This window comes from Necator americanus, chromosome X, assembly GCF_031761385.1.
Source record: "Necator americanus strain Aroian chromosome X, whole genome shotgun sequence".
Taxonomy (NCBI): Eukaryota; Metazoa; Nematoda; class Chromadorea; order Rhabditida; family Ancylostomatidae; genus Necator; species Necator americanus.
Genome location: NC_087376.1, coordinates 14,054,690 through 14,068,519, shown reverse-complemented (window position 1 = coordinate 14,068,519; position 13,830 = coordinate 14,054,690). Strand labels below are relative to the sequence as shown.

General features: G+C 44.8%; 9 protein-coding genes across 10 annotated transcripts; 6 read left to right on the top strand and 3 right to left on the bottom strand.

Moving 5' to 3' along the window:
• Positions 1–605: 605 nt before the first annotated feature.
• Positions 606–899, bottom strand: RB195_023012 (uncharacterized protein; the record flags this gene model as incomplete). Its single annotated transcript, XM_064210300.1, has 1 exon — positions 606–899. One exon carries the CDS (start codon positions 897–899, stop codon positions 606–608), a length of 294 nt encoding a protein of 97 aa, XP_064066181.1.
• Positions 900–1,231: 332 nt separating this feature from the next.
• Positions 1,232–1,783, bottom strand: RB195_023011 (uncharacterized protein; the record flags this gene model as incomplete). The annotated part of the gene is made up of 1 exon (XM_064210299.1): positions 1,232–1,783. One exon carries the CDS (start codon positions 1,781–1,783, stop codon positions 1,232–1,234), a length of 552 nt encoding a protein of 183 aa, XP_064066180.1.
• Positions 1,784–2,750: 967 nt separating this feature from the next.
• On the top strand, positions 2,751–6,174 carry RB195_023010 (uncharacterized protein; the record flags this gene model as incomplete). Its single annotated transcript, XM_064210298.1, has 3 exons — positions 2,751–3,033; positions 3,122–3,253; positions 5,894–6,174. The coding sequence occupies 3 exons, from the start codon at positions 2,751–2,753 to the stop codon at positions 6,172–6,174; spliced, it is 696 nt and encodes a 231-aa protein (XP_064066178.1).
• On the top strand, positions 5,908–6,174 carry RB195_023009 (uncharacterized protein; the record flags this gene model as incomplete). Its single annotated transcript, XM_064210297.1, has 1 exon — positions 5,908–6,174. One exon carries the CDS (start codon positions 5,908–5,910, stop codon positions 6,172–6,174), a length of 267 nt encoding a protein of 88 aa, XP_064066179.1.
• Positions 6,175–6,409: 235 nt separating this feature from the next.
• On the top strand, positions 6,410–6,873 carry RB195_023008 (uncharacterized protein; the record flags this gene model as incomplete). 2 transcript variants are annotated; one of them, XM_064210296.1, is made up of 2 exons in its annotated part: positions 6,410–6,578; positions 6,647–6,873. In XM_064210296.1, the coding sequence occupies 2 exons, from the start codon at positions 6,410–6,412 to the stop codon at positions 6,871–6,873; spliced, it is 396 nt and encodes a 131-aa protein (XP_064066176.1). The 2 variants fall into 2 exon arrangements, with proteins under 2 accessions (XP_064066176.1, XP_064066177.1); XM_064210295.1 differs by having other exon boundaries at positions 6,410–6,772.
• A 481-nt stretch (positions 6,874–7,354) lies between these two features.
• Positions 7,355–8,233, top strand: RB195_023007 (uncharacterized protein; the record flags this gene model as incomplete). The annotated part of the gene is made up of 1 exon (XM_064210294.1): positions 7,355–8,233. The coding sequence occupies one exon, from the start codon at positions 7,355–7,357 to the stop codon at positions 8,231–8,233; it is 879 nt and encodes a 292-aa protein (XP_064066175.1).
• Positions 8,234–8,386: 153 nt separating this feature from the next.
• RB195_023006 (uncharacterized protein) lies at positions 8,387–8,948 on the top strand (the record flags this gene model as incomplete). Its single annotated transcript, XM_064210293.1, has 2 exons — positions 8,387–8,492; positions 8,551–8,948. 2 exons carry the CDS (start codon positions 8,387–8,389, stop codon positions 8,946–8,948), a joined length of 504 nt encoding a protein of 167 aa, XP_064066174.1.
• Positions 8,949–9,010: 62 nt separating this feature from the next.
• RB195_023005 (uncharacterized protein) lies at positions 9,011–9,310 on the top strand (the record flags this gene model as incomplete). The annotated part of the gene is made up of 1 exon (XM_064210292.1): positions 9,011–9,310. One exon carries the CDS (start codon positions 9,011–9,013, stop codon positions 9,308–9,310), a length of 300 nt encoding a protein of 99 aa, XP_064066173.1.
• A 2,372-nt stretch (positions 9,311–11,682) lies between these two features.
• RB195_023004 (uncharacterized protein) lies at positions 11,683–12,414 on the bottom strand (the record flags this gene model as incomplete). The annotated part of the gene is made up of 4 exons (XM_064210291.1): positions 11,683–11,867; positions 12,009–12,080; positions 12,144–12,288; positions 12,382–12,414. The coding sequence occupies 4 exons, from the start codon at positions 12,412–12,414 to the stop codon at positions 11,683–11,685; spliced, it is 435 nt and encodes a 144-aa protein (XP_064066172.1).
• Between the last annotated feature and the right edge of the window lie 1,416 nt (positions 12,415–13,830).

Below are 13,830 nucleotides of genomic sequence, written 5' to 3'. Positions count from 1 at the left end.
TTTGGGCATTAAAAATTAAGTGTTTTCATTTTGAGCCCATAATTTTGGTGTGAGAGAAGCTGACCCAAAATGGACAGTAGCACTCTGACAACTATGATGAGAAAAAAAACAGAACTCGATGTGAAGGCAGTCGAGATTTACAAGATTTTTGCTTTTTTTTCTATCTGTTCGGAACGAACAACTGATTCCTATACAACAAAAAAATCTTCAGTTCACGCTCTATTAGAGCATGTATGACATGTTGGAGAAACCCTTTTTCTTAATGGAGACTACACAGTCAGAGACAATGGTGAGAACGTACCAATGGTGGATGGAGCACATCAATAATAGCATGCACCCCCACTTTTCCTGAAAAAGCTACGCATTTTTGTAGGCCAGGCCAGTTACTTGACTTACTTGACTTAATCGGCGGGCTGATGTCATCGCCTGACGCGATTATCAACATCTTCGCCGAAGTGTGCTGTCCTTGAACACGGCTCTGCCCAACCTTCTCGATCTTCAGCCTGCACAGAATCAATCCATTCGTCGCTACACTATATACTGCGAAACCTTACGTCTCGCCTGATCTGCCTATCCACGCCGAGGTTCTCTTTCACCACCTCAGTCTAGAACTTACGTTTCTGGCCAGGTGGCTTCTTCCAGCTGGAACCCGACAAGCTCCTCAGAACTCGTTGAACAAGGCGATCTGCCGGTCTCCTTAGTATATGACCAAAGAAGCGAACACGATTTACTTTAGCCACTTTCGATAGTGGTGCAAGATGTGGATATCTTCCACGTGTCATCCGCCGGTATACCACATCAATTTCTGCGTAAAGATGTTCAGTGTGGCATACTCTAAGCCAAAAGTAGCCAAGTGTTCGTCTAAGCAGCTTTCGTTCCGTGCAGTCAAGCCTCTCCATCACCGCGGATGTTGCTGCCCAAGTCTCCGATCCCTACATCATGATGGGGCGAATTGCGGATAGGTAGACTCGCAGCTTGACTTCGTTGGTGATGGGAGTCGACCACAGACATTTCGTTAAGGAGTTAAATGCAGAAGTTGCCTTAGCGCATCTTGCTGAACATCTCTCTCGTAGCTGCCGTTGTTCTTCAGCGTACAGCCCAGTTAACAGAACTCATCGACGACGTCTATAGGTTATCCGTCCACCCTGATTCCCGTTCAAGGTCTCGAAGAGGCCCACATCTGCTTGCATTTATCAGGGCGTAGACGTAGTCCATAGGCTGCGGCCAACATCTATACAAGGTTGACATGATTTTGAAATTTCGTACTGCCTTCCGCGAATATAACAAAATCGTCAGAGTACTCGAGATCGGTCAAGGGATGTCCTAATGGTGCTAAAATGATATCGGCAGGACACTGATCTACTGTTCTTCGCATAATGTCGTCGATGGCGAAATTGAACAGGAAGGGTCCTGCCACTGCCCCTTGTCTTACTTCAGTTACCACCTCAAACGGTGTTGTACATCCGGCTGGTGTTCGAACTACAGCAGTTGTTCGCTTATCCATGTCATCAAGCAAGCGAACGAACTTTCCTGGCACTCTATCGGCGCGGATCGCGTTGAGAAGACGGCCTCGGTGAGAAGAGTCGAAAGCGGCTTCAAAGTCCAGAAGGCTTAATTGTATTAGCTTCGAATAGTGCTGCCAGATTTCGATCACTCTCCTGACGATGAACACCTGGTCAATCGTAGATCGGCCAGGACGAAAGCCAGCTTGCTCGTCCCGCGTTGTTTTTTCGCAATGCTTAATGAGTCGGTCCAGGATAATGCGCTCCAATACCTTGTACATAACATGTAGCAAAGAGATTCCTCGATAATTTCTAGGGTCCGTGACGGATAACTTCTTGTGGTGGGGAATTATGATAGCGCGTCTTCACAAGTCACGTATCCTTTTGTCTATCCATGTTGAACGGATGATCTTTGTCTTCTCACTAATCCCAGATGGAGGAAGATAGCATTTCTGTGCTAATCCCGTCGTTTCCACCAGAGTTTCCATTCTTATCCTTTTGAATACAGACTAGAACCTCCGACTCGGTCGGTGGCTCCTCGCTAACCGCATATGTCGGTCTATGAACGTGCTCGAGTTCAGAAGCTGACGGTGCTTGTCGGTTCAACAAGGTCTTGGAGTGTTCCCTTCAAATCCGAAGGATTGCTTCACCGACAGCTACTCCATTGGCAATGCTGAGGACAGGAGAACATCTTTTCATTTTGCCGCTATACTGTTTTAGTAGAGCACAGGCTTTCCGCGGGTTCTTCTTCATTTTCGCCATCGACGACATTGTGCGAAGAACGGTAGATCAGTGTCCTGCCGATATCATTTTAGCACCATTAGGACATCCCTTGACCGATCTCGAGTACTCTGACGATTTTGTTATATTCGCGGAAGGCAGTACGAAATTTCAAAATCATGTCAACCTTGTATAGATGTTGGCCGCAGCCTATGGACTACGTCTACGCCCTGATAAATGCAAGCAGATGTGGGCCTCTTCGAGACCTTGAACGGGAATCAGGGTGGACGGATAACCTATAGACGTCGTCGATGAGTTCTGTTAACTGGGCTGTACGCTGAAGAACAACGGCAGCTACGAGAGAGATGTTCAGCAAGATGCGCTAAGGCAACTTCTGCATTTAACTCCTTAACGAAATGTCTGTGGTCGACTCCCATCACCAACGAAGTCAAGCTGCGAGTCTACCTATCCGCAATTCGCCCCATCATGATGTAGGGATCGGAGACTTGGGCAGCAACATCCGCGGTGATGGAGAGGCTTGACTGCACGGAACGAAAGCTGCTTAGACGAACACTTGGCTACTTTTGGCTTAGAGTATGCCACACTGAACATCTTTACGCAGAAATTGATGTGGTATACCGGCGGATGACACGTGGAAGATATCCACATCTTGCACCACTATCGAAAGTGGCTAAAGTAAATCGTGTTCGCTTCTTTGGTCATATACTAAGGAGACCGGCAGATCGCCTTGTTCAACGAGTTCTGAGGAGCTTGTCGGGTTCCAGCTGGAAGAAGCCACCTGGCCAGAAACGTAAGTTCTAGACTGAGGTGGTGAAAGAGAACCTCGGCGTGGATAGGCAGATCAGGCGAGACGTAAGGTTTCGCAGTATATAGTGTAGCGACGAATGGATTGATTCTGTGCAGGCTGAAGATCGAGAAGGTTGGGCAGAGCCGTGTTCAAGGACAGCACACTTCGGCGAAGATGTTGATAATCGCGTCAGGCGATGACATCAGCCCGCCGATTAAGTCAAGTAAGTCAAGTAACTGGCCTGGCCTACAAAAATGCGTAGCTTTTTCAGGAAAAGTGGGGGTGCATGCTATTATTGATGTGCTCCATCCACCATTGGTACGTTCTCACCATTGTCTCTGACTGTGTAGTCTCCATTAAGAAAAAGGGTTTCTCCAACATGTCATACATGCTCTAATAGAGCGTGAACTGAAGATTTTTTTGTTGTATAGGAATCAGTTGTTCGTTCCGAACAGATAGAAAAAAAAGCAAAAATCTTGTAAATCTCGACTGCCTTCACATCGAGTTCTGTTTTTTTTCTCATCATAGTTGTCAGAGTGCTACTGTCCATTTTGGGTCAGCTTCTCTCACACCAAAATTATGGGCTCAAAATGAAAACACTTAATTTTTAATGCCCAAATTTTGGGCTCCAATTTCTCAGCGGAAACGAAACCGTATTGGACGTGTTGTATACTGTTTAATTCATTATGTGTTGGTGTACTTCCAGGCACTCTTCACTACCTGGTGATTCTTCCTCTGAACAGAGATATTAGCTGTTTAATTCCGCGCATTTTCGCAAGCAGTGACAGACACGCTCTTACTGCACATTCCCGCTCTGTTGGTATATGACTCCTTCAAGACATTGATTCCTTATTCGGCACTACTGCATTACATCTTCCAGTACCTGATTGTTGTACCTTTTTGTTTCTTCTCATGGTAACTGGTCAGTTTGGGTGAAGGGGGCCACTTCCCCAACCACCGTAAAGTGAGGAGGGCCCGGATACAGCTTCCGACTATCACACGTATGGGTACGAAGTATTACCAAAAACTTAGCATTTCCCAAATGTATACATTAAAAAATTCTCTTACATCAAATGCTAAAAACTACATCGTCGATTGGTGGCTGATAAACGTTTGGAGGTATTCTTGGAAGTTTCTCATCACTCTCATTAGCATCCTTTCAATTTCTTCTTATGGACTCCTTCCGTTGGTTCAAAGACTGAGCAATGTCTGAAAACTTCGGCTTTGAGGTACCTGCAGAGAAGGAATTCACAAAGACTTAAACCAGGTGAGCGCGGTGGCATCGGAACTCTTTCACGTAAAGAGATGCGATATTTTCGGATGTACATTTTCCGGACGCTCGGGTGGTTGCCTCTCCAGTGCAGATCCTGCTATCCTCACTCTTTGAACCCATAGCAAATTGTTTTCCGGTCTAGAACACCTTCACTAGCACGTAAACCGAACCACGTGCAAAGCGCCATTCGCGTTAAAACAGGACGTAACGCAACCAGCATTTTCAAAAAAGCCTCCGCTGCAAACCCTTGATGCTCACCCGACCACGACATATTGACGGCTGAAAACTTTATCTCGTACCCTACCTAGTGGGACCTACCGAAGCCTTTTACCACTTTGAGAACTTCACAGTGATTTTTCGAAATGTGGAAGTTACTTCCGCCAGACCTTGCACTCTTCTAATTCCAGAAAAGACACCCAATGTTTAGCTATGAATCCAGTCTCGAGTTTAGTCTTCGATCTTTTTTTTTAAGTTTGAACATTGAAGTTCTTCCCCTTGTATTCCATAGGTGCCATTTGTCTCCCAAACCTCTTTAGTCCACAATTTGGCTTTCCTATTTAGTATGTCTCTAATGGTCAAATTAATTCTCCACTCATTTATCTTTGAAGTCAGTTTTGAAAATTCGCTGTGTTACCCTTACTGGAGGGCCCGTATATACAAGTTTGATTGCACGTGGTGGCCTTGCTTTCACCTAGCGCAATCATGCATTCGAGTGTACTTCTTGAAAACATACGAGCTATAAAACCCGCAAAGTTAAGAGGGGCAAGATTCCCATACATTGCAAAAAGGTGTACTGTCGTCTAGAATATCACCGAATCCCATAACCTGAAAGGTAAATTGCCTGAAGGGAGCATGGAATCTTCGGCAACAACTATTCTATTCCAGTCAGTATCCGAGACTATCCACGGATCTCCCTCACTAGAGGGATCACAGCCGGTTAGTCGCGAGGCTAGGTGGCGCGTCCCCGGGTGGTGGATAGGGGACTAATCGTGGACCAAAAGCGACCTTGTGCTTGCCCGTGGACGCGGAAAGATTCTGGGGATTGACTCCTTGTTTCTGTTGAGCCAGGACTGACTCATGACATCCTTGTATCCCGCACGTCGGTCCGGCCAAAAGCCTGCAATCAAGTGACTGGGAGGTGCAAGGGAGGCGGTTTGGAGTCGCCTTCAACAAATAAGCTCCACATGTCCACTTCGGGAGAGCAAAGTTCTCCCAAAAACTCATGGGACTAGAGACTTGCAACCTGCCCATGGGTTATGAAATTTCAAGCATGTCACAGTATTAGAAAAGAGTCTCTTGATTCTCTTGAAGCTTGGTACGGTAGCGCCAGGAAAGACGGGGTTGCAGGAGTCATATAGGCTACCGAAACGGAAACGGTCGATGCGCGGGTCAAGTTCCAAAACAGCCCCGGGTTCTTGTCTGGCTGAACTGCTGAGTGGACACTCATTAGGCCCAAGCAGTGAGCCCGGTCGATCTGCTGTTGCTGCGTTCACGCCATGCACTGACAGCGACTCTAAAATGGATGCTGGAACTTTGCGTTTTGTCTTAGAAGCCCAAACCAAGGCAAAGGAGCAAATTTCACATTTACAGAGCTGATCAAGCGTATGGAAGAGATAGCCCCCGCTTCACACCCAGCCGTTCTAACAGCACTAGTCGCCGCGGCCGAATTCGTCACGAATTCTCCATCAACACGTTTGTCTGAGTCATTGTACGATTCGGACAATGGTTGTACATCCAAGGTCTGGTACAATCGCTACGAAGACGTCATTTCAAAGGACGGTGCTACCTTGGACGATGCAGTGAAAGCTCGACTAATCGTACAAACTCGTCGCCGTCAAATATGCCCGTTTCACGAACAACTTTCTTCCTAAAAGAGCAAGCGATGTTCCCTTAACGGACATCGTGGCTGCTCTGAGGGAATTGTTTGGACATAATACGACGGTATTCCCGAGACGCTACGCCTACCTCAAGACACAGCGAAATGAGGAAGTCTCCGCGAATACACTGGATTGGTCAATCAGTGCCTTGCCGTGACTGCGTTCAACGACGTCACACCTGAGCATATGAAATGCCCCGTATGGATATGTGTACTTGTCGCCTCGCAGGATGGCGATGTTCGTGCTCGTGCCGTTAGCAAGATGGAGGACTCAAACCACGCTAAAAGAGCTTGCTGCCGAAGTTCAGCACTTTCTCGACATTCGTCAGGATAACGCACTCCTCGAACGATCAAGTCTACCACCCGTCAACGTCGTGGAATCGCGAAGGAGTCGAAACCGTGAGCCGCCGTCACCTTGTTTTCGGTGCGGAGCCAATCACTGTTCTAAAGACTGCATATTCGTGAAGAAAGAATGCCACGACCGCAGACGCTCTGGACACAAGCGAGGATTCTGCAAAAATTTCCCGGAGAAGAAGAAGCGGAAATCTGCCAACAGCGTCTCATCGCTTCGACTCATGCTGGTGTCGCTGTAAACCGCATCTACCATAGAGTACAGATTGATGGGAAGACAGTACGCTCGCGTCTTGATACTGGAGCAGACGTAACATTAGCACAGCAGACTGGACTGCCCTAGGTCGAACAAAGCTGCAATCACCCCGTCTAACACTGAAGTCTGCCAACAACGAACCGATCAACATTCGGGGATTCTACAACTTCATCATTGATCGTCATTGAGGATATGGTACTTGCCATGTAGCTGACATGCCGTCGCTGTTGGGCTTAGATTGGATCGCCCAACACGAGCCACTATTTCGTCACCTGACGGAAGGCTCCATCTGCAACATTTATTAAAGACGCTCATCACCTTAAATTCCTCTCTCGCAACGCACTTGAGGAAAACATTTCCAGCAGTCTTTGCTCCTGTACTGAGATGTTGTACCAAGTCAAAGGCTAAACTCGCTCTGAAGCCTGACTCCAAGCCTGTCTTTCTGTGGGCTCGCCCTGTACCCTATGCTGCTATGCCAAGGATTTCAGCCGAAACATAGCCGCATAGGGAGAAAAGGAAATCGATCGACTTGTGTATATACACGTGCCGAGTTCGTTGATCATTCAGAATGGGCAGCACCTATCGTCGTCGTTCAGAAGAAAAATGGATCGATCCGCTTCTGCGCAGACTACTGAGCCAGACTGAACGATGCACTGGAACAAAACCAGCATCCTCTTGCAACCCCAGTGGACACCTTCACGAAACCCAATGGAGGACGCTACTTTTCACAGCTCGACTTAGCCGAAGCATATCTCCAATTGTGGACGACGCCCCAAAGCAGCTACTCACTATCAAGATGCACCGTGGACTGTATCCCTTCAACCGACTACCATTTGGAGTGAAACCAGCTCCTGGTATATTCCAACAATATATGGATGCTCTTATCGCTGGATTAGATGGAACTGCCGCCTATCTCAACGACATACTGGTTACTTTTAGAACCATCGGCGAACACAATGCCCGACTAGAGACCGTATTCAAGCGAATTCAAGATTACGGACTCGACAGATGTGCTTTTCTGCAGACGGAGATCACCTACCCTGGGCTCCTCACCAACGCACAAGGACGACGCCCAGGTCTAGAAAAGATCAAAGCTATCCAGAAGTTACATGCTCCGAAGGACGTCAGTCAACTTCGCTCTTTTCTGGAACTCATCAATTTCTATGGAAACTTCGTCAAGGATCTTCACAATCTAGGCGCTCCTTTGGACACTCTTACGAAAAAGGATGTTGTCTACACATGGACACCGGAGTGCCAGTCTTCTCTCGACAAGATTAAGGCAATCCTAAGCTCGGATCTCCTGTTGACCCACTTTGACCCAAGTCTCCCGATCATCGTTGCCACTGATACTTCAAATTACGGAATGGAAGCAACCCTCTCACATCGCTTCGCAGATGGATGCGAGAAGGTGCCTGACACAACCACAGGAGAACTACAACCAGATTGAAAAGGAAGCACTCGCTCTCATTTTCGCCGTGCAGAAGTTCTATCGTTTCATACATGGACGACATTTCACGCTCAGGATTGACCACAAACCACTTTTGGTAATCTTCGGAAGCAAGAAAGGAGTTCCAGTCTACAGTGCCAACCGTCTTCAGCGATGGGGCACGATGCTGCTCAACTACTGCTTCACTATCGAGTACATCAACAAAAAGGATTTCGGCTAAGTGGACGCTCTTTCACGCCTCCTCTCGTCAAAATAATCGGTACCGGAGGATTACGTGAACGCCTCAATAGATGCTGATGTCACTTCTGAATTTTCAGGGAACTGTTGTCATCTCTCAGTATCCGCCGAATCCATTCGGACTGCTTCACAAGCCGATGGTTTTATTCAGCTTCTGATCGACTATACGAAGTCCGGAAAATGGCCCAAAGTCAACCGCCATTCTCCTCTGTGGCACTACTACAACCGCAGAAATACCATGACGGCAGTCAAAGGATGTCTGCTCACTGCATCCCGCATAGTGATTCCAAAATCACTTCGACATCGTGTTCTTTCAGCACTACACAAAGCTCATCCAGGCCAAATAAAGATGAAAATGCTCGCAAGATGCTTTGTGTATTGGCCTGCGATGGATTCGGACATTGAAAAACTCGTCAGGACCCGCCCAAGATGTGCATCCGTGGCAAAGGATCCGATCGTAGCCGAACCACAGTCATAGCCGAAACCACACTTGTCGTGGACTCGATTTCATGCTGATTTGGCTGGACCGATGGAAGGACCATGCTATCTACTTATCGTGGAAATCCAGAGACGCTCGTCACGGACAACGGAACGCAGTTCATGTCGTCTCAGTTCACTCCACTCTGTCGTTCTCGAGGAATATTACACACTCGTACGCCGCCTTTCCATCCAAAAAGCAAAGGACAAGCAGAACGTTTTGTGGACACCCTTAAAAAAGTACTTGCCAAGCTGAATGGGGAGAAACCAACAGTGGACACACTACAGACGTTCCTGATGGCATATCGCTCAATCCCTGCCCATCTGCATCTGACCAACGTTCACTTGCCGAAACCTTCCTAGGACATCGACTGCGAACGGAACTCGATCTAATGTTGCCTTCTAGAAATCTCACAAACGGTACACGAGATGTCAAAATGCAATCTCAGTTCAATCGTCGAAATGGAGCACGACGGAGATCAATTACGCGATTTTTGCCAGGATTATCGGGGACAGAAACCTAGTTGGACTTCCGGTTTCATCACACGCCGTGTTGGAAACACAACCTACACTTTTCGCGGTGGAAACGAAGTATGGACTCAGCACGTAAACCAGTTGCGATCTAGGATCGGCACAACAGCGACTAACACTTTTTTTGGATGAGTTCAACCTACTACTACTCGACTCCGCGAGCAAAGACGATGGTGCAACGCTGACTGCCGACTCGTCTCTACGACTTCAACGCCTTCGACGACCCAGCCTCCGACTATAGGTGGACCCACAAAGAACTCGATACGAGATAACTTGAAAGGGAAGGTGTTATAGGATGGGAATTTCACCGCGTTATTCGCGTATAGTAAAGCCGCATTAGATGCGTTGCATTCTTGTATGACCACCCTGTTGTTTTTATGTAGACATTCTCTCCTCTTCTCCGTAGTCGTTTCTAATAAAGTTACTCGTCTTTGGCTGTAACGACATCCACAACAATATGTGTATATATAAAGAGGATAAAGGATAAAGTTTCCGGCGTTAACCAATCCGCTTGCTTGCTTGAATCCCACGTTTACTTCAATTCAGAATCGTTTGAGGTTCACGAACGTGTAAATGGCCTATACAATGACTTGCGGTGGATCTTCTCAGACAAGCCTGGTACCAATTTATCGACCCCGGAGGGATGAAAGGCTTGGTGATCACTAGGGCGGATTCGAACCTCTGATCGATTGCGCAGGAAGTGGGACCTCTAACCGCTACACTACGCCCACCACTTATTTATTTATTTGTTCATTTATATGTAAACATTATGTTATGTAAGTTCCTAATGGAGTTTCCAGAGAAGTGTGGGGTGATGAATCATCAGGAGGAGTTACATTGCTACTTCAGAGATTACAAAGTCCATTTCGAATTACGCGGATCATTTACAGTATAGCGTAAAAGAGGATGGAATTAGCTTTAAGTATTTGTCGAAAGGGCGGGTGTGGCGCATTCGATTAGAGGTCCGCTGTAGCCACACGGTCGACGGTTCGAAACCGCCCTAGTGCTCACCAAGCCTTTCATCCCTCCGGAGTCAATAAATTGATACCAGATTTGTCTGGGAGGATAAAAACACTGACTTGATCATCGGCTGGCCTCTGCAAGTCATTGTGATCTTGCGGCGGCTAGCCGATGTGTCAATTCAGTGTTTTTATCCTTCCAAACAAGTCGGGTACCAATTTATCTACCCAGGAGGGGTGAAAGGCTTGGTGAGCAGTAGGGCGGATTCGAACCTCCGATCGATCGTGCAGGAAGCGGAACCTCTAACCGTTACACCACACCCGCCCCTATTAAAAAAAACTAACGTAACTGAAAAAAAAAACTGTTGTGAAGATAAGACAAAAACTCGCGTTATTTAAAAGCGCAAAAGTATTTATGAACAAACACAAAATGCAACCGGATTTGATCCATGGTATTTACGACACATTAAGAGTAGCGGAAAGTAGTTTTGTTTCTCCACCAAATTTGAGAAAAATAATCTTGGTATATTTTTATTGTCGTTCTTTAATGCAAACATTCTCGCTAATAATGATTTTCTCCCATCTGATGAGTCATTTTCCAATTCCAAATAGCTAGAATGACGTTTTTGGTTTAAAAAAAAATTGATGTTATGCTCAGAATCGACGTCACTTTCTGAGACTCCTAATATGTTAGAGCAGCAAACTGAATACAGAAAAATAAGGATCAAGCAACCACCTTATCAGTGCCACTGTCATTCAGACTCAAGTTGTGTCTCGCGATTCGTTCCTTTATACTAAGACTTCTGGTATCTTTGCAATCTTTCTTTGGATCCGTGGAAGATCAAAGTAATTAATCTACTTCCATTTATGCCGCATAAAATTTCTGGATGTCCAAATTGCAAACGGAAGAGCGTGTTCGTACCTGTGAAGAAGAAATAGTGTTGAAACATCAGATTGCAGAGCATAATAAAGCCTGCATAGAAGATTTCAATTCAGTGTCTAGAGTAACCATTTTCAAGAGAACATTGAATATGTGGGAGGATATGTTATGCTTTGCTTCAATATGTGACAAGTAGCTTGAAATAGTTCAGTGGAAACTCGAGTGTGATTTTACAGGCCTAAAAAACTCTCGACAGCGAGTATAAAGTTTTAGCTGATACATACGAAACACGACAAACTACAGGAAAAAGAATCATGAGCAGAGATGAGGTTATAGATAACTGCATGTAGATAATTCTGCTCCATTTATCGTGTTAATGAACCGTTGTCGTCTACTACAGCTGTAGGCAGCAGAGAAGATCTAAGAGAGGATGCAATAGTTGCTCCATCGTTTGCATGTATGTGATCGTAAACCGGCTGGAAGATGACACCAAATGACTTTTTGATCGGTTGCGATGTGCTTTCACGCATTGATCTTTTATGTTGAACATCTGGAAATGAAACGATATCAGTAGAACTCGTATTCTTATGTGTTTTATTTAAAAAACAAGTTCGTTTCACATGAAAGTGCAGAAAACGTGTCAGTAAGGAAGTGGAGTGAAGCGAAGTGCAAACTGACGATGAATACGCACTGTCTGGGAGCATCCCAATATCCATGCATCGCTTCAGTCGACAACTTCGACAAATTTTGCGATATCCAGTAGCTAAACAGTAAACGGTAAAGGAATATCTTGCTTTGAAAAGACATCTTGACAAGCATCACCTACCGTCTCTGCTTGGATTGTTACAACGTTGACTTCTTTTACACACATATTTCTTGCCATCGCTAATTGTTCGCCGGAAGAAAGCTGCACAGGCAGCGCACGTGCGTGCTCCAAAGTGAAGACCATTTGCATGAGTCGAATGACAAACCTGAATACTCAATTTATCTGCTATTTTGTATGAGCAGTGAGCTACAGTAGGATTGCTAGTTCTTCGTCTTTTTTGTCTTTTTTCATAACTCACCTCAATTTGATCCTTATTATAACATCTATACATCAATAGATTCCTGAGCGCATGCGAGACTGTACAAGCATAATGGAAATAACATTTCTTACTCTGATTTATAGCAGTCCGTAAATTGCTAACGAATTAGGTTTGCCATCTGTCCGCATAGTACAATAGAAAGCAGCCTTTGTTCTATGATCTATTCCGACTTTTTTCTATAACATGTCTCAGCTGCGGTTAGTTTTGAACGTACAAATACATAGAACTTTTCATGTGCTTTTACAGAGAACTTATTTTTTGCGAATTTATTGGAAGTTTCTTCAAATATCAAGTAGATATGTTTTTCAGGAGGATGAGATCTATTAAATGAATTATATTTCAAAAAAATCTGTATCTTCCAAATTTTCATCACATACTACTTCAGCCTCTATGGAAGGCTATTGTCATCTAGGCACGTCGACCCAACAGATGCCTTAGGACACACATCGACCTACAGCTGTGTTACCACATTGATTACTGCATTTGAAAAGAATGGAGTAACTATAGGGAAGAATGTTCTTTTTATGAAGCGAAATTTTTCGAGTTGTTAAAATGTAGAAAAATCTTTGCAAATCATTGAAATTGAAGATTTTCATAATCAACTGGGCCTCTGTGTTAGTGAGCTGCTAATCTTTGACATAAAAAATCCACACTTTGGTAATTCTATTCAGATTTGTACTTCAGTGATTGTTCATTTTTCTTCGTCATTCGTTTGCCCCATTCCAGTCATCGTAGAAAGATTCGTCTAAACATAATTATTTCTTTGACTTGATGACTTTACTTCAATTTCGAAGAGCGAAGATTGCAGGTAAAACATGAAAAAATAAAGTGAATAAAAAAGGAATAAAAGAGAAAATTTTGAAAAATATCGGTCTGTAGGTACAAAATTATTCTTTGTAGTTAGTCTATTCTTTTCAAATGTAGTAACCAATGCGGTAACACAGCCGTAGGTCGATGTGTGTCCTAAGGTATCTGGAGGGTCGGCCTAGATGACAATAACCTTCCATAGAGGCTGAAGTAGTATGTGATGAAAATCCGGAAGTATTTTTTGAAATTGATACCATTTAATAGATCTCATCCTCCTGAAAAAAACATATCTACGTGATATTTGAAGAAACTTCCAATAAATCGCAAAAAAGCTCTCTGTAAAAACACATGAAAAGTTCTAGGTATTTGCACGTTCAAAACTAACCGCAGCTGAGACATCTTATAGAAAAAGTCGGAATAGATCATAGGACAAAGACTGCTTTCTATTGTACTATGCGGAGAGATGGCAAACCTAATCCGTTAGCGATTTACGGTCTGCTATAAATCAAAGTAAGAAATGCAAAATACTGAAGTTGTAAATTTAGCTGCAAAGAGCAGAAAATTCTGCTGAGCTAGAAAATCAGGAGACAAGGTTATACTATTAGGATGTTCGGAAAGTAT